The sequence below is a fragment of the Camellia sinensis genome, chromosome 12 (assembly GCF_055761805.1).
Source record: "Camellia sinensis isolate YWXY chromosome 12, ASM5576180v1, whole genome shotgun sequence".
Taxonomy (NCBI): Eukaryota; Viridiplantae; Streptophyta; class Magnoliopsida; order Ericales; family Theaceae; genus Camellia; species Camellia sinensis.
In genome coordinates, this window is record NC_138972.1 from 26,542,274 (window position 1) to 26,562,071 (window position 19,798).

Consider the following 19,798-nt stretch of genomic DNA (forward strand, 5'->3'; position numbering starts at 1 on the left):
CAAACCTCGAGGGAGTGTTTGTAATTTGTCCTTATTTTTTAAGTATTGGCCAAATAATTTGTTATGGTTTAGATATATATGGCCATCCAATTTTTTTTTGAAATTAAAAAAAATTAAATATTTTAAAAAATAAAATCATTATCTTAAAACATAAAATAAAAAAATATTTTTTAAAATTTTTCTTTAAATAAAATTTTAAAAAGAGTTTAGTTATGAGTTTTGAAAAGAATTTTAAATTAAATTTTAAGTTGTGTGTTTGATTACACATTTAAAAAAGAATTTTGAATTTTGATTTTTTTTTTATTTATTAAAATTACAATTTCAAAAGAATTTGGTTATGAGGATTTTTATTAGAATTTTGAGGTGGGTGTTTGGTACCCAACAACGGCTATATCTTTTTATCCTCCTCTCTCATTTGCTATTAAGCTCACATCCCGAACCCACTATCGCTCTCTGAAAAGTTTTGGTTAGGGTTTCTCTCTCTCTAGGATGGACAGTCGTCCTCCTCCTCCTCCACTTTCTTCACATTCCCAACCAATCCGCCTCCATCCCTCGCCTTCTTCGGCAACGGAACCCCCAATTCAACGTCCTCTCCGTTCTCTTCTCCCAACGATAGATCCAGCATCGTCCCCCGTCAAATTATGTGAATTCACCATGTCTCTCACTCCATAAACGTTGAAGATTCCCAAAACGGCTTCGAAGAAAGAGAGATTTGAAGAGAAACCTGCACAGAGAAGAGAGGTGAGAAGCCATGGGAGGGCAGGGAAACCCTAGAGAGAGAAACAGAGAGGGGGAGAGAGAGAGAGGGGGGAATGGGGGAGGGGAGAGAGAGACGTTTAGGGGAAAAAAAATTTAAAAAAACGATTGGGAGGAAATCGCTTCTTCCTGCTGTGGCGGCATCCACCCGACCCGGATGTCCTCTGCGCTGATTCGGCGGCTGGGGATTGGGAGGTCACGGAACATGTCCATTTTCGCCACAATTGACAAGGTTAGTAATTTTACATACATAATATGTGCTATATATTTACATATATACATATTAATTGTGCCAAATTTAGTTGTTTGAATTCTCAACTTGTATCTGTAGAATTTGTGTGAAATTCTCGTAGAACATTTGGTAATCTCGTAAATTCCCTACTCTGAAATTGATTGCACTGTGGTTTCCTTTTCATTGATTTTTTTTTTTTTTTCTTTGTTTCTTTGTGTCTGAAATTGATTGCAGTTTGCAAGTATCTTTTTCACCTTTGTTTTGAATCCTGCAATCCCAAATCACATTGTTGTTAACCTAAGATAACATGGACATAATAAAAACGGAATAAAAACGATAGTTCATATATATACCGGAAATCTTGAATTACACTTGTTGTTGGTGCCATTGACTGCTCAAAGTTTGACAGGTTCAGCCCTTTGATCCCCACGCTGCTGTGTCTTTCTGAGAGTAGATTAACAAATTAATACACCATGGTTTTGTTTTTCCATATCAAATTCTGATAATATTCATCTTTTCAATGACAAAGCCCCAAAGGGTAATCTATCAACAATAGAAAATTTTCTGTGTTTTACATCCAATTTTTGTTTACATGATGGAAACAATCAAATCACACTAAGTTAGGTAAGCTACCAAATATCATACAAACCAAGCAGATAATAAAGATTTTAGTCTTTCAGTTTAATGGGTGCGTGGCTTGCACCCATTACACAAAGATTCAATTAGAAAACTGGCCCACCAATAAATATTATATCTATATTATGTTGTGGTTTGGCAAAAAAAAATTTTAATTGGCTTTTTAGAGTTGAGATTTTTTTTAGTTGGGATTAAAAAGTTTGTTTGGGTTGATTATTTTAGTTTAATGGGCTTGGGGTATAGGTTTTTGAGAATCTAAAATGCTTTTGGTTTACTACGATTATCTCTTTTGTGACTTGAGGAAAAGTTGCAGACTTCAAGGATTGCATTAGGGGGACCAACCTTTCATAATTTGATTTTGGGGAATCCATTTCCTTGAAACCCTAATCTCAACCTTATGTACTTAGTACTAGTTTCCATAAATCCTAATCTCAACATTATGTCTTTTTGTTACATTATTTATTTATACAGCCGGATCTATTTAAAAATAAAAATTAAATCATGTTTCAAAAAAAAATGTATCAAAACTTGACATGGCACAATAATCAAACTTGCTCACCCTAATAATGGAAAATTTCGGTGGATACATATGTAAATATAAGTTGGTGTTAATTTTGCAATTTGATGTTGATGGCAGTAGTTTAATAGGCCCCCATCCTTATCAATAAATATGTGCTATATATTTACATATATACATATTAATTGACACAATTGACGGGGTTAGTAATTTTACATACATAATATGTGCTATATATTTACATATATACATATTAATTGTGCCAAATTTAGTTGTTTGAATTCTCAACTTGTATCTGTAGAATGTGTGAAATTCTCGTAGAACATTCTAGTAATCTCGTAAATTCCCGACTCTGAAATTGATTGCACTGTGGTTTCCTTTTCATTGAATTTTTTTTTCTTTCTTTCTTTCTTTGTGTCTGAAGGCAGTTTGCAAGTATCTTTTATCTATGTCTTGGCTGTTTAATTATCAGTGTTAAGTATTTAAGAGCTTGTTTAGTACATGATGTACATCGAATTCTGTTCTTTTATTTTTTTAGCAAGAGAAAAAAAGCTCGAGATATATATATATATATATATTGCATGAGAAGAAGAACATGTTTTATCCTCTTTTTGATAACCAAGTCTATTTATTTCATCCATGAAAGCCATTGAGTTCCATTCTTAAATGAATGATCAAGTTATGTTGGCTTTTATTAGTGGGAGTTTTCAGAGGCCAACTGTTAATGGTGGACTGTGGAAGCGTATGTGCCTTTGTTACTGATCTGTCTGACGTAACTCATGCTGTATTTCCATTTGCATATGAAGTTGGCAACTAAGATGTAGTGACTTGTGACTCCTCCCTCATCCTTGTTCGTAAATAATCCCACATTTGGTACTGCAAAAGTTGCTTAGAATAGCTAATCCCACGTGACCTCTTTACCTACATATGAGGGATTATTTTGTCCTAGGGGTGGGACAGTTAAACTGGGGATAACTCTTTTGCATGTGAATGACTAAAATGCCTTTGCCTGGCTTACACATTCGGGGGTATCTTATCTGCCTAATCCAAACCGAAATCAAACATAGCCGGTGTAAAGTGGTGACTGTGCTCTTTTTTTTGGCACCTTTCTAATATATTTACTTGGCAAAAAAAAAAAAAGGGAAGAAGAAAGAAATGGGCCGGAGACTTTAGTGATTTGTTTTTGGTGATGCATCTAGGAGCACAACAGAAGAATCTTTAATGGAGGTGTAGTTTTTATTTTGGAGTCGAAACATTTGATATTGAGCCCTTTTTTGGATTACTATTGTGTTATGTTTTGATATTTTGGAAATTTCCTGTGTCGGCATGTTCGTATCATGCGTAGTTTATGGGCAATAACATGATCTTTACTGGTTTAGATAGTCTAGTTCCTTGAGTTGTTGGAGCTTCTGTATAATGGTGGCCCTAATTTTGTAGGCATCTCTTTTGAAAATGAGACTGTAAACAGTATGGTTTCAAAGCTTGGTCATATATGGCAATAGTGGACCAGAGTGATGGTCTCTATATTCATTTTAGCAGGGGAATTAGACAACGCATTTGACATCGAAGTTTCTTTGAATCTATTTTATCTGTACAGAAATGAAAATTCTCTTTGCATGGAATTAGCTGAATGTCTTTTCTTTCTAGTACAATAAAGCTTGGTTGCAAAACCAAAATGCTGATATTCATAAAAATAAACTTTTCATAAAAAACTGAAAACTGCTCGTAAAATGTTTGGGATGGTTATTATTATTATTATTTTGAATTTATTGTCGACAGCAATATAGTCTAAAAAGAACAAAAGGTTATTATTCTTTTAGCCTTATTGTTGAGTTTTTAGAACCCAAAAGCACATGCATAAAAAATTCTCGAATTTCTTTGAGAATAAGTAGATAAGGAGAAGAGGTGAACCAATATCAGAATAATTGGAAGATCTTTTGGAATATTAGTTTCTAATTGCTATGACCTTTATTTTGAATTGTTTTACTTGTGTTAAAATGTTGAGTTCATATGACAACGTTATATTTTGTCTATGATTATTTTATAGTACAAAAGAATATCAGCTTTGAAACTGTTCTAAGTGTGCTTTTGCTGTAATAGCGCTGTTGGAAATTATTTTAATATGCATTAATAAATCTTCTTCTGTGCTTCAAGTGTTCACCTGTCTTTCAAAGTTTTTTTTGCTATTTCCATTGCATTTGTGGCATGTTTACTAGATATTCCTTTTTCGGAGTCTTTTTAAATGTCGTGCTGCAACAAAATTTTGATCCTTGTGCATGATATTGCATTAGAAAGCATTGCAATTTTAGGCTATTTACCTTTGTGGAGATGTTTTTCTTCTTATTTTTGTGTCGATTTTTAATTAAGAATTTGGATTATCTTCTTTATTTTTATTTTGTATATTCTTTTCAATGATGACCAAAATTCTTTCAAACCTGATAGTCTCTTGTACAAACTTTATGAGAAAACAGGATTTTATAACAATGGAAAAAGGAAATGACAATTGCAATTTCATTTTTAACATACGGTTCCCACCATACTTATAAAAGTAGCATGTGCAACCCTCTTCAAATTCTTTTGTCGACAGAATGTTCATTTTTTTGGATGTTGTACCAGTCTCAGTTACCATCCTTGTGCTATGTCTTGATAGTCTTCTTTTTTTAATCTTCTTTCCAAGAGGATGAAATAATGAATAAGCTGCGCATCTTTTGATTTGTCCTTTGAACTTTTTTTTGATAAATAATTTATCCTTTGAACTTTTCATCCTTGAGATACCACTTATCTGCTAACTGGGGGTTGAAAAGTTGCATGGCCCATGGTTAGCCAAATTCTCCCCATGATTATTCTTAGATGGATGACAGTGGCATGAATATGCAAGTGGTTATTGGATTAGGAGTTGTTTCTGGATTTTATTTTTTGTTTTGTGGAGATGCATTTTCTTTCTGTGTTTTCTTACTTGTAGAGGATGCCTTGTCCTTGCCTCTTTTTTGATCTATTCAATAAATTCTATTTTTGCTGATAAAAAAAAAAAAAAAAAAGTTTTGTCATTTGAATTCAGAGGTGGTTGATTGGTTTTGAATGGTATAATTTCTTCTTTTCCTGATGTTTATTGTTTTTTACTGTCCGAGGTGCATTCTTTACAGAAAGCTGTATAGGGTACAAGCTTCAGTTCACAAGTCAAGCTCACTTATAAATGGTGTAGAATTCAATTTATTTGATGAGCTTGCTAAGGCTTGGTTTGGCTTAGTAAGCCATGATTGCTTTGATGGTTTTATTTATATATTTAAGTCTTTATGTGGAATTTTATTTGTACCATTTAAGTAGGAAAAGATTGATGCTACTTTTTGCAGTGAAGCATTGTTGGAGGATAATTTAAGAGCAACCCACCACTTGCCTTGATGAGTTTGGATCATTGAATATTAAGCAAGCTGAGTCAGTTTATTATGCTAACTTGTGCTAGATGAAGGTGAAGGTTCCCACTTCATCTAGACTGTAAATGAGATGAAGCCGGCCAAGTACAAGGAGCTTGAGGTTGGTTCAGTAGCATAGGAACTAGGCTCAATCTCAGCTTAGACTTGTTTTGACAAGTAAAATTCATACAAAGCCGGTTTTTGGAGATAAGCCACTACTAATTCGATATTTCCTGGAGACGTTTCTTTGATTGACTGGAGTGTAGTTTTTGATTCTCTCTTCTTCTTTTTTTTTTTTTTTTTTTTTTCACTTTTTATTTATTTTTTTACAAGATGTAGTTAAGAAGTTTAGCTTTTCTCTGCTTCTCTTTCTTTGGCTTCTTGCTTTGCACTTCAACTTTTCAATGAGAATCTTGAGGGTCCATTTGATTAAGTAAAAAATATGATGGAAAACAAAAGTGATAGATAGTGAAGTGAAAGAAAAGGTGAAAGGAAAATTTATTTTCTCATTTGCATTTAGTTTAATTTTTTGTGAGAAAGTTACAATAGTTGGCTACTTTAATGAGAGAAAAAGTGACTGTATTTTTTTGTAAGAATCTAGAAGCAAAGTTGCCATTCTGGTGTGGGTTGTATAAGATATTTAACTTTGTTGTATTTTCCACCCTTCTCCTGCTAAACAAATACATGAAATTAAATAGTTGAATTTTTGTTCTCTTTCCCCATCTTCATCTTGTTCAAACTCAGTCTGAGTGATTGTTGTTTCTTCAGCAGTCACTTGCTTTGCTGACATCAATTGTTCGTTTGAAATTATTTTGCAGTTGTATCCTCCTAATGATTGGCTAGTGGGGTCATCCTTGCCCCCTAAATTCAGCCCAACCATTATTGAATCAACACTCAATGAGCTTACCCCAAACAATGTTAGGTGAGTTCATTGCTGCTCCGAGAAGCTCTAACTTACTATATTACTGATACATATGTTATGATTGACACTTCCTTCCCTTTATATATTTGTTTTGTCCAGGACGTACATTTAGCATCGATGATGCAAAATGTCCTTAATTTTGGCATTAGTAAACAGGCTAATGAAGTATCTGTTCAAAAACATGCTAATGAAGCATTTAGACTTCAGTTTACACAGAGCATACAAGATCACTCTGTGCATGCCTGCAATACTTGTTATACATTGCATGTTTGTTTTAGTTATTATTAGAGAGGTCCATTACATGCTATGAACAAATAAAAGAGACGGGAGTTCGCAGCTCAGATAAATAAATGATTGCATGTTGTTCTTATATACCTACTTTATTGAAAAGACACATGGAAAATGCTTCATCTTCAGTTGGATCAGAAACTATCCAGAGAGTAATGTGACTAATAAAGTTTCTGATAGAATTGTTGTCTTTGCGAGTTAAATATCGTAAGTGTCAATATAGTCAATAATAAGACAATTTGCATGTCGCTGTGCATACAGGATCCAAATGCCATTGTTTCAAGTATACTCATAACATGTGGTTTGGCTGGCATAACATGAAAGCATGTTTAAGGTGAATGTTCATTTATTTCATCTAGAAATTTAGGATGCTAGGAACTATCCAGAAAGGATGGGAAAACTGAAATTTAGGCAATCAACAATGTCTTGCCTTGCTACTTGAAGGTTTGATTTCAGTAGAATATTCAAAAACTTGATTAACGTCTGCTAATTTGTCATTGGATTTTACAGTAATTATGGGTATTGTGAGTGCTCAATTCATCTTTCCCTCCTCTCCGTTTAGTACATAGCTAGTGTATTTACTGGTAAAACTTCATTAGTACACTTGCCCAAATGGAAGGTAATGATATTGAGGACATTTCTTTCACTTGGGAATTTTGATGTTGAATAGATGTTTAGACAATAATGAATACTTGTTGACTATGCTCTTATGTCCATTCTTGCCCAACAATTGTTGGGACACTTGCAAAAGTGTTCACCTTTATTGACTCAAGTACGTGCAGTAGTCCAAGGGCATTACTCCTCCTTGTCAAAGAATTTTTATATGGTTATTATTTTAGGTTAAGTATGCTATATAAGTGAATTCACTTTCATTATTGTACATCACATTCCATCCCACATCGTCTAGGTAGGAGAAGTTCCTGGGCTATATAAATGAGTTCATATTCCTTCCAAGTAACAACATGCTTTAAACCCTTGAGGGCCTAGCTCAAAGTGAACAATTGTTATGATTTGAGATGGGTGTTATAGTAGCAGAAGCTGTTAGAATATTTCCTTATTTAGATTAGATTGTGATTGTGATTGATTGATTGTGATTCCTTAATCAGTCAGTCAATCAATCAATATAAAAGGTGATTCCTTAATCATTGCCTTAGGGCTTCCTTTTGTAATAGTTGATTGATTAATATAAAAGGTGATGATTTCATAATCATCACTCAAGCTTTGTATTCTCTTAAATTATATGGTAGCCAAAACCCTAAAAACCGTCACTCACATAGCCGCTACCATCAACCAGCCATCACCTATCACCACCCATCCTGTATTGCTGGTCCCTGAGTCTCTGTCGGAACCAACCAAGGTCCCATATAGCTGTTTCGACTTCAGCCGAATGCCCCTCTGGCCTAGTTGACCCTCGTGAGGGTTGTCCTAGCCTCTCTTTATGTATTTTGGCTCCTGTAGATGAGTGTTTGTGGGTTGCCCATCTTTTGTTGCCTCTGAGTCTCTGTGGGAACCAGCCAAGGTCCCACAGAGCTGTTTCGACTTCAGCCGAAGGCTCCTCTAGCCTAGTCGACCCTTGTGAGGGTTGTCCTAGCCTCTCTTTATGTATTTCGGCTCCTGTGGATGAGTGTTTGTGGGTTGCCCATCTTCTGTTGCCTCAAGTTTCTTTCCCTCTACCTATGTTACATGGACTCTTTGGAATTTCGAAGGTACCTGTGTCGAGACAACACGGGTACGGGTGCGGGTGCGGGATACGGCTTCTTAGAAACGGATACGGCAGAAGAATCGAAAGAAAAGAGAGCAAGGGGAGAACCTGGCCTTCGACTTCAATCGGTTGCAGATCATCGATCGATCTGCGAAGCTTGATCTGCGAAGTCGATGTACTGTGCTTCGTCGTCTTCCCCTTTGATCTCGATCTCGGACACTCTTCGTCGTCTTCCCCTTCCGTCGTCTCTGCGAAGTCATTGCTCTACCAACCAATTTTCTAGGTCTTCCCCTTCCGTCGTCTCTGCGAAGCTAACACAATTTTTATTTCTATAGGTCTCTGACTTTTCTTTTTAATATAATTTGAATTATATATAATATAAATTATATTAATATAATATTATTCATATTATATAATATTATTTATTCAAAAAAATATTATATAATATAATATATCATAAATAACATAACTTTTATGTCTAAAATTAAAATAATTTATTTTATCATATATAATATAATTTATTTTATGTCTAAAATAATGTTTATAATTTTTATTCATTATTTATTTGTTATTTTTTTTAATAAAATTTGTTATTCCTTAAACTTTTTAAACTCATCTTCATATAATAAATATATTTAAAAATAACTATTTACCGTATCTCCGTATCCGTATCCTAATTTGGATCCGTATCCACGTATTTTTAATTTTTAATTTTAAAGTGTCCGACCCTTAGATGCACACCCGTACCCGATATCCGCACCCGAGTCCGTGTAACGTAGATTACTGTTAGGAATCTCTCTCTCTCTCTTGATAAATACTATTAGGAATCTCTTTCTTTTGTTTCTTGATTGATTTGCCGGAAGAATTTAGCTTATGGGTTGATGTATAGTTTGGCCTTTTTCCCTCTTATGTAATTTTTGCCCGGAATTTCTCCTTGTGTCTCGTTCTGGATTTTATCTACCGGGAAGAGGAAAATTCTCCTTCATTATTCCCCCTTGAGATACAACATGAACAAAATAAAGTTGGTTGTCTTAAGGCTGGTCATGTTGAATTCTCAGACTATTTAATCTTGGATTAGAAAACTTAGGCTGTCATTGATTTAGTAGTACTGGAGGGCCAACATCAATCATTATATTCTCCTATGTGTTGGAGGGCTAACAAGAATTTGAATCAAATGGAAATTGATTGGATGGGATTTTGGTGTGCTGAGAAGTTGATGTATAAATGCATAGGAGGACTAGCTCCAACCTTCAAAATCACAATTGAAGAAATAATACCTATTGGGAGCAAATATCAATCATTTTATTCCTCCTTTGTGTCTGCTTAGCAAAATCATAGAAGAAATAATAATACATATTGGGAGCAACTAGAATGGAAATAACCCTCCTTGTGTGACTTGACTGCTTAGCAAAATCATAGAAGAAAAAATACATATGAAAGCAAGTCAAATCCAAACAAAAGTATAAAGAAAAATATTAGCCACAACATATCCAATTTTTTATAGGAAAACTTTTGACTTGAAGGATAGCTAAGGGACAAGCTTGAAAGAAAAAATCTTCCATTGTATGAAAATTGTGAGTTTTCAATCAACTTTGTTTCCATCTATTAAAAAACTGAGATCTCAAGTGGAAGCAGACACCCAATCTATTAAAAAACTGAGATCTCAAGTGGAAGCAGACAATCAATCTCTAGGGATTTTCATGGCTCGAGCAGTGGCCAACGATTTTGCAAAGTCTAAGGTGGTTTTAACTTGGATTTTGGATGGGATTGGTCTTCAAGTCATCTCATTTATAAATACTCGTTCCATCCCCAACTGTTTGTCAATTTTCAGCATTCATGCCTTTTAGTAGGGTCAATAAATAATGTATTTTTTTCCCTACAAATTGAAAGAAAGAATAAATAAAAAAACATAGATGATTTTTTTGGGATGTTTGGAATAGTTAAAATGGACCAGCAATTTCGTATGGGAGGAGAATTAAACTAGTTGTAACCAAAATAAATTTGTCAAATAAGAGAAGCGTCCATATTCGCTTGCACTATCAATAGATTAATATGCGTTTTACATCACTTTAATACATTTCAAGTTTGTTTTGGTGATTTCCTAGTCAATGGTGGATCACGTTTAATTTGTGGTGAATTCACAGAGTATCATGGATGCTTGATACTCTACCAACCATTCAGGAACAAACATCACCGATTTCTAGTGGTATAAGAAACACGCTAACAAGTTTTAGGATTCAACACCCTAAGGCATATGAACTGGGTTAGGGTTGGGTTGTTTCTTTTTTTTTTTTTTCCCTTACTAATGGTGAATTGGTTGGCGGCTACGAGGTCCTGTGGTTTTTGTCCATTTTGATTTTCGACAGGAAGAAGCAAAAAAGAAAAGAAAAAGGGAATCCTTTTGTGTGTCTAATTGATTATTATATTGATTGCAGAATTGATTGGCATAAAGCAAATTTGTACTGGTTTAATTGAATAAAATGAACAATTCATAATCTCTGTCATGTTATGTTATCAATCCTAAGCAAATTCTTTTCCATTTTGAGGGCTAAATCTCCTCTAGACCTTATTCAAGTGCCAAACAACATTTTAAGTGTGAAGCATGAGCACTTTATCTGAATCACTAGATCTTTAGCATTGTCAAATTAATTTTTGATTTGAAATGTTACTGCAATAGTCGTTTGACCAAAAGATGGCTAAGAAAGATTTATACAAGTCAACTAAAATTTGGGATATATGTAGATCATGGGATATACGTAGATTTATACGTAGATTTTGATCCCTAGGAATGGCACTGGATAGTTACCAAAAAGCATGACATTTTGCATTTCAACTGCAGGAAACTTTCACCAGAGTAAATGTTCCCATAGAGTGGCTGCGATGATTTTTTCCACAGCGAAGCATGGCTGGTATTGAGGGCGATACATGTTAGATTAGCACAATGTAAGAATGGAGTGTCCGTGTCGTGTCCGTGTCCGTGCTACATTTTGCCTCTGTCAGATGGCGTGTTTTATGCCAAAGTTTGTGTTAAGAGTTGTTGGACTCCAGTTGCTGGTCTAGAGTGAGCAAGTGAGAATGTAGTTTAAGAAGTGTGTCCTTAATGCCTCTTTTGTTGTCTATGGAAGAAGAGGTATAGGACTTCATTTCAAGGAGTGAGGTGTTTGTGACCATGGAAGCATTTTTTTCCCTTCTTTTAAGCAGTTTATTTGTGTGGCCTATAGGGGTTTGCTGCAATCATTGGACTTTTTTGGTCAATTCTAAAGATATTTTTTGTGTGTCATTTTTGCTTCTCTGCATGTACTCCGGTTTGCACCCTGTTGAAGCTCTTTTGGATTTTTCTTATTTACAAAACTCTGTATATTTTTTGTTGGCTCTTCATGAGACTTATTGCCTTTTACGATTTTCAATAAAAAATGATCTTCTTAAAGTTGTAGATTGCTGTTTATTCTTCCATCCTTGGTCCATGCAAGGTAATACGGGACATTGGGACGTATATCACCTAAGTATGCATCTCTAAAAGTTCCCAACATGGTTTATTCAACAGGGAATGATCTCACAAGGTTGGATCTTCCTGTTTAAATTAAACTACGTAAAAATGTTTTTACTTCTCTTGTCACCATGTTCAAACTGCGTAAAAATGTTTTTACTACTCTTATCACTCCTTCCGTTTTTGAGAGACACAACTAGTTGTTTTCTGAAAGTCAACATTGTAGATCCATTATAATTTGAATTGAGATTTTTTGGCATGGCAGTAAATGCAGTAGTTTGACTATTAAGTTTCATACATTGTTAGTCTTGTACTCTTGTTATGTTCTTTCGAGGCTGGCTATTATTTGGGATCAAATATTTATGCATCAAGTGGCATACCATGTCCATTGAAGGTATGCAAGGAACTAGTTATGTCCTAAGGCATAAACATTTTTTCATTAAAAGGAAGGCTATAAACATAAGATTAGTGCGAATGTTGCTGCTAACTATAACATGTGTTTTGATTCATTCCAATATAGGAAGTGAATGCTTGGTAATAATGTATAAACTTGTTTCTAGATGATAGAATTTCCTGATCATTATCTTTGTTAGTAATTGATGCATATCTACTTATTTTTCATTTTACGTTAGAATTGCAAGCTGGATTCATATGTTCGTTATTAATTTGTTACCCAATTATTTATTTTGCAGAAAGCAATCTGCAAGGACCCAACTGATTCAAAGGTTAGTATTTAACTACTCCTCTTCATGTATCATTCGTTAATGTGTTAATTTTTTTAGAACTTTTTTTTTTTGAGTCTATAATCTATATTTTCTTTCTGAAGGCACTAGGGGAAGAAAATGAGATAAAATATTGAATTTTATTTAATATATATATCTATATTTATTTATTTTCTAAAAAATGGAGAGTTGTTTCAACAATGACGTAATAGTCATATAAGCACTGTTGACTGGAAGTTGTTTTCTCAGCCGTCAATAATATGAATCTTATGATTCCAACGTTTATTGTAATCCTTTTCCTACATCCTATGTTTGAGTTGTTAGTTGGATGATATGTGGTTGTACTCATTAATTGGGAGGGTCATGTCCTGTTGGAGTTCATGTTGCTGTAGTTGTGCAGACTGAAAGGCTAGCATTGTGTTTCATTCTTCAGGGAAAACAAATTTTTTTGCAATATGGTGTTTGTATTGGACATGAATGCCATTTTTCTTCTTCGTCTTCTTCTTTTATCGAGGTGGTTGTGTTCAACACCATTTTGTAATGGATATTGACATGCCATTGTGTCCTTGATATGTGTTTCATGTTGCAGTATTTATCACATTCTAACATCTCACGTACGTAGATGCCTAAACCTCAGGCCTAGGTTTAATTATAGACCAATAGGCATAGTCAAAATTTCATATGTGGTGGTGTAGTATGTTTGTTCCTTAGGATTGATTGACATTTGTCATAGATTGGATATATTGATGATTCTAGTTTCCTACAATCTATAATACACTATGCTGAATGTTTTCTTTTCTTCTGCTTTTCTTATATATATGATGTAGGAAGTTCCACCGCTCGATGTACCAGAACTTTTGGCATATTTAGTTAGGCAATCTGGGCCATTCTTGGATCAAATTGGTGTTAGAAGAGGTAAGCAATTCTCTTGAGTTTTGATTTTGATCTTATAATGAAGTGATCAATAAAGGTATATATATATATATATATATATTTATGTATAGAAATACACATAGTTTAGTTCCTATTAATGGGGTTCTAGGTACAGAGCTGACCTTTAATCATTATGTACAAAGTAGCTGCCTTGTATTCACACTCACTACTTCAAGGTTATTAGGCCTGAATTTAAAACCACTAAACCAATCGTCCCCTTTAAAGTACACCCACTTCAGTCCCAATTAATGGAATATGTGTATATGTTTGTCACGATAATTTGTATTGAGGATGACTGATGTAGTTTCATATATGTCATGTGACAAAATCTTTGCTTCACAACTTTCGATGGTCCTTTAGATAAGCTTTACTACACCAATTGAAACTAGTTTGCAATTCTTAGGCAGAAGTAAAATTCAGGACTGCAGCCTTATGTAATACAGATGCCTTACAATTGAAGTTATCAGAAATGTGCTACAAATTTAAACACCAGAACTACATTACAAAATGTTTTTTTCTTTATCAATGTATGATTGTCTGCTTTTTGCTATATTCTAGAACTATCTGATGCTTTAAGAAAATTAACGATGTGGATTTGGTATATAGAAAGATTCAGGGGAATAACTGACCTGTTGGTTCCCCTTATTCAGATGGTTGGGTTATGTGAGTTCACAGGTATTAGATAAGTAGGCAACAAGTATCAAAACTTGAATTTTTTTATCTAGAACTGTCTTTGAGGGTCCGTTTGGGGTTTGCTAGACCTATTTGAAGGTGCTTATTTAGGTACACCGACAAAATCAGCTGGGAATGTGTTAGGCAAAGGTTGTTTAAAAAGTGCTACAATTGGGCCAAGTTTTAAAGTTAATATACTACAATGCAAGTTTTTTTTTTAATTTTTTTTTGTTGATAAATTCTTTTTTTGTTGTTGATAAATTCAATGCAAGTATCAGTGGGCCCAAAACAACCAATATTGGATGTTTTTCTGAAAAAAGCTTACTTTTTGTTTAATTTGAAGTAGATCCACTTTAACCAAATGCCACAAATGGAGTTATCTTGGTTCTAGTGTGGTTTGACTTGGAAAATTTTAAATTGTTCCAATTGACAATATGGAAGCAGCGTGTCATTTGGAGGTCTGAAGGGCTGTTCTTATATTAAGTATTCCACATGCTATTTGTAATATTTGGTTTATTTTCAAGGAATAGTTCCATGGTTTATAGCATATAATCTCTATCACTTAATTATTGACAAAAATGTTAGGACAACTAACAAGCGTACCAACTAGACAAAATATTTGGTGAATCCCATACCAAGTGGTGGGACCTATGTACAAGCGCTCTGTTGGTATTTTTTTTTTAAGTGTTTCTAGCATTTTGGTATTATTGATAGTTCAGATGTTTCTTATACTCCAATGTACTGAACTTAGACTAATCATGGTTACTTGGGTTGAGGTTGGCAACATGGTTCCTCTTGCGATCAATGTAAGTTGTGGGAACTCACCGAACTAGCATGGGGCTCCCGGTTTGAAAACTATGTCGGAAACGTCACTTTTTTCCCACTTCAGCTTAAAAATAGGACATGAGGAGCCAAAATCGTGTAACAGTCACGGGAAGGCCCAGGAAACGCATCAAACACCTCGGGAAGGACCAATAGAAGTTGTGGAAACTTACGGAACTGGCACGGGACTTCCGGTTTGAAATCTAAGTCAAAAAAATGCACTTTTTTTCACACTTAGGCTTGAAAATAGACCATCAGTGGCCAAATTCGTCTAACAGTCACGAGAAGGCCCAAGCAGCACCTCAAACACCTCGGGGGGGACCAATGCAGGTTGTGAAAATTTACGGAACTTGCACGGGACTCGCCGTTTCAAAACGAAGTCAAAAATTGCGCTTTTTTCACACTTAATCTTGAAAATAGGCCATCAGGGGCCAAAATTGTGTAACAGTCACGAGAACCCTAGCGAAAGCCCTCAAACACCTCAAGATGGACGAATATAAGTGGTAGAAATTTACAGAACCAGCACGGGAGTCCCGGTTTGAAAACTAAGTGGAAAAATACACTTTTTTCAAACTTAAGTTCAAAAATAGGCCATCAGGGGGCCAAAATCGCGTAACGGTCACGAGAAGGCGTGGGGAACACGTCAAGTAGGGACCAATGTAAGTTGTGCAAACTTACGGAACTGGCACAGGATTCCCGGTTTGAAAACTAAGTCAAAAAATGCAATTTTTTCACACTTAAGGTTAAAAATAAGCCATCGGGGGCCAAAATCGAGTAGCATTCAGTAGAACACGCGGGGAAAACCTTGGGAGGGATCAATGTATGTTATTGAAACTTACAGAACTAGCACGGGACTTCCGGCTTGAAAACTAAGCCGAAAAAGGCACGTTTCTCACACTTAAGCTTGAAAATTGGCTATCAGGGGGCCAAAATCGTGTAATAGTCACGAGAAGGCCCATGGAACACATCAAACAACTTGGGAGGGACCAATGTAAGTTGTGGAAACTTACGGAACTAGCACGGGACTTCCGGTTTGAAAACTAATTTGAAAAAGACATTTTTCTCACACTTAAGCTACAAAATAGGCCATCGGGGACCAAAATCGTGTAACAGTCACGAGTAGGCCCGTGGAACACCTCAAACACCTCGGGAGGGACCGATGTAAGTTGAGAAAACTTACGGAACTAGTACGGGACTCCTGGTTTGAAAACTATATCAAAAAATGCACTTTTTTTCACATTTAAGCTTGTAAATAGGCCATCGGGGGCCAAAATCGGGTAACTATCACGAGAAGGCCCGGGGAACACCACAAACACCTCGGGATGGACTAATGCACGTTGTGAAAGCTTACGGAACTTGCACGGGACTCCTGGTTTGAAAATTAAGTAAAAAAATGCACTGTTTCTCACTTAATCATGAAAATAGGCCATTAGGCGCCAAAGTTGTGTAACAATCACGAGAAAGCCCAGAGAATACCTTGAACACTTCCAGGGGGACCAATGTAAGTTGTGGAAACTTACAGAACTAGTACAGGACTACCGGTTTGAAAACTAAGTCGAAAAAGGCACTTTTTTCACACTTAAGCTTGAAAATAGGCATCGGGGGCCAAAATCGTGTAACAGTCACGAGATGGCCTAGGGAACACATCAAACACCTTAGGACGGACCAATGTAAGTTGTGGAAATTTACGGAACTAGCACGACATTTCCGGTTTGAAAACTAAGGCAAAAAAGTCACTTTTTTCACACTAGCTTGAAAATAGGCCATCGGGGGCCAAAATCGTATAACAGGCACGAGACTTTACAGGGAACACCTCAGACACCTCTAGAGGGACCAATGTAAGTTGTGGAAACTTACAGAACTAGCACAGGACTACCGGTTTGAAAACTAAGTCGAAAAAGACACTTTTTTCACACTTAAGCTTGAAAATAGGCATCGGGGGCCAAATTTTTGTAACAGTCATGAGAAGGCCCGGGGAACACCTCAGACGCCTCGAGAGGGACTAATGTAAGTTTTGAAAACTTACAGAACAGGCGCAGGACTCCCGGTTTGAAAACTGAGTCGAAAAAGACACTTTTTTTCACACTTAACCTTGAAAATAGGCCATCGGGGAACGAAATCGATTAACAGTCAGGAGAAGTCCCGGGGAACACCTCAAACACCTCGGGAGGGACCAATGTAAGTTGTGAAAACTTATGAAACTGCCACGGGACTCCCCGATTTGAAAACTAAACCAAAACAAGCACTTTTTTCACACTTAAGGTTGAAAATAGGCCATCGATGGCCAAAATCGACTAACAGTCACGAGAAGGCTCGGGGAACACCTCAAACACCTCGGGAGGGACCAATATATGTTTTGGAAACTTACGGAATTACCCCGGAACTTCCGGTTTGAAAACTAAGTTCAAAAAGCCACTTTTCTCGCATTTAAGCTTGAAAATTGGCCATCGGGGGCCAACATCATGTAACAGTCATGAGAAAGCACAGGAAACACATCAAACACCTCGGAAGGGACCAAATATAAGTTGTGGAAACTTACGAAACTTGCACGGGACTCCCGGTTTCAAAACTAAGTCAAAAGATGCATTTTTTTCACACTTAAGCTTGAAAATAGGCCATCGGGGGCCAAAATCGTGTAACAGTCTCGAGTAGGTGTGGGGAACACCTCAAATACCTCAAGAGGGACCAATGTAAGTTGTGAAAACTTACAGAACTAGCACGGGACTCCCGGTTTGAAAACTAAGACAAAAAAGATACCGTTTTCACACTTAAGCTTTAAAATAGTCTATTAGGGGCCAAAATCGAGTAACAGTCACAAGAAGGCCCAGGGAATACCTCAAACACCTTGGGAAGGACCAATGTAAGTTGTGGAAACTTATGGAACTGGCACGAGATTCCGGTTTGAAAACTAAGTCAAAAAATGCAATTTTTTCACACTTAAGGTTGTGAAAATCGGCCATCGCGGGCCAAAATCGTGTAACAGTCACGATAAGGCCCAAGGAACACATCAAACAACTCAGGAGGCACCAATGTAAGTTGTGGAAACTTATGGAACTAGCACGAGACTTCCCCTTTGTAAACTAAGTCGAGAAAGACACTTTTTTCATACTTAAGCTTGAAAATAGGCCATCGGGTGCCAAAATCGTGTAACAGTCACGAGAAGGCCCAATGAACGCCTTGAACACCTTGGGAGGGACCAATGTAAGTTGTGAAAACTTACAGAACTAGCACGGGACTTCCGGTTTGAAAACAATGTAGCAATCACGAGAATGTCTGAGGAATACCGCAAACACCTCAGGAGAGACCATTGTAAGTTGTGGAAACTTACGGAACTTCAACGGCACCCCCGACTTGAAAACGAAGCCAAAAAATGCACTTTTTTTCACACTTAATCCTGAAAATAGGCCATCGAGGGCAAAAATTGTGTAACAGTCACGAGAAAGCCCGGGGAACACCTCACACCTCGAGAGCGACCAATGTAAGTTGTGGGAACTCACCGAACTAGCATGGGGCTCCCAGTTTGAAAACTATGTCGGAAAAGTCACTTTTTTTCCACTTAAGCTTAAAAATAGGACATGGGGAGCCAAAATCGTGTAACAGTCACGGGAAGGCCCAGGAAACGCATCAAACACCTCGGGAAGGACCAATAGAAGTTGTGGAAACTTACGGAACTAGCACGGGACTTCCGATTTGAAATTTAAGTCAAAAAAATGCACTTTTTTCACACTTAGGCTTGAAAATAGACCATCAGTGGCCAAATTCGTGTAACAGTCACGAGAAGGCCCAAGCAACACCTCAAACACCTCGCGGGGGACCAATGCAGGTTGTGAAAATTTGCGGAACTTGCACGGGACTCGCCGTTTCAAAACGAAGTAAAAAATTGCACTTTTTTCACACTTAATCTTGAAAATAGGCCATCAGGGGCCAAAATTGTGTAACAGTCACGAGAACCCTAGCGAAACCCCTCAAACACCTCAAGAGGGACGAATATAGGTGGTAAAAATTTACAGAACTAGCACGGGATTCCCGGTTTGAAAACTAAGTGGAAAAAGACACTTTTTTCAAACTTAAGTTCGAAAATAGGCCATCAGGGGGCCAAAATCGCGTAACGGTCACGAGAAGGCCTGGGGACACGTCAAACACCTCAGTAGGGACCAATGTAAGTTGTGCAAACTTACGGAACTGGCACAGGACTCCCGGTTTGAAAACTAAGTCAAAAAATGCAATTTTTTCACACTTAAGGTTGAAAATAGGCCATCGGAGGCTAAAATCGTGTAACAGTCATGAGAAGGCCCGGGGAACACCTCAAAGGAACTAGCACGGGACTCCCGATTTGAAAAATAAGTCCAAAAAGGCAATTTTCTCAAACTTAATTGTGAAAATTGGCCATTGCGGGCCAGAATCGTGTAACAGTCACGACAAGGCCCAAGGAACACATCAAACAACTCGGGAGGCACCAATGTAAGTTGTGGAAACTTATGGAACTAGCACGAGACTTCCGGTTTGAAAACTAAGTCGAGAAAGACACTTTTTTCATACTCAAGCCTGAAAATAGGCCATCGGGTGCCAAAATCGTGTAACAGTCACGAGAAGGCCCAATGAACGCCTTGAACACCTTGGGAGGGACCAATGTAAGTTGTGGAAACTTACGGAACTAGCACGGGACTTCCGGTTTGAAAACTAATTTGAAAAGGACAAT

General features: G+C 36.6%; 1 protein-coding gene across 4 annotated transcripts in view; it reads left to right on the plus strand.

Annotated features, from left to right (window-relative positions):
• Nucleotides 1-373: 373 nt before the first annotated feature.
• LOC114284015 (protein kinase and PP2C-like domain-containing protein) overlaps nucleotides 374-19,798 on the plus strand; it is a 50,452-nt gene continuing 31,027 nt past the window's right edge. For 2 of the 4 annotated variants that reach the window (XM_082898177.1, XM_082898178.1), the window contains exons 1-3: nucleotides 427-988; nucleotides 12,643-12,675; nucleotides 13,500-13,587. In XM_082898177.1, the coding sequence (XP_082754303.1) occupies nucleotides 914-988; nucleotides 12,643-12,675; nucleotides 13,500-13,587 (196 nt within the window). In that variant the 5' untranslated portion in view covers nucleotides 427-913. Of the gene's footprint in view, nucleotides 989-5,451; nucleotides 5,673-6,369; nucleotides 6,474-12,642; nucleotides 12,676-13,499; nucleotides 13,588-19,798 lie in introns of those variants that run through there. The other 2 variants (XM_082898179.1, XM_082898180.1) reach the window with 2 other exon arrangements.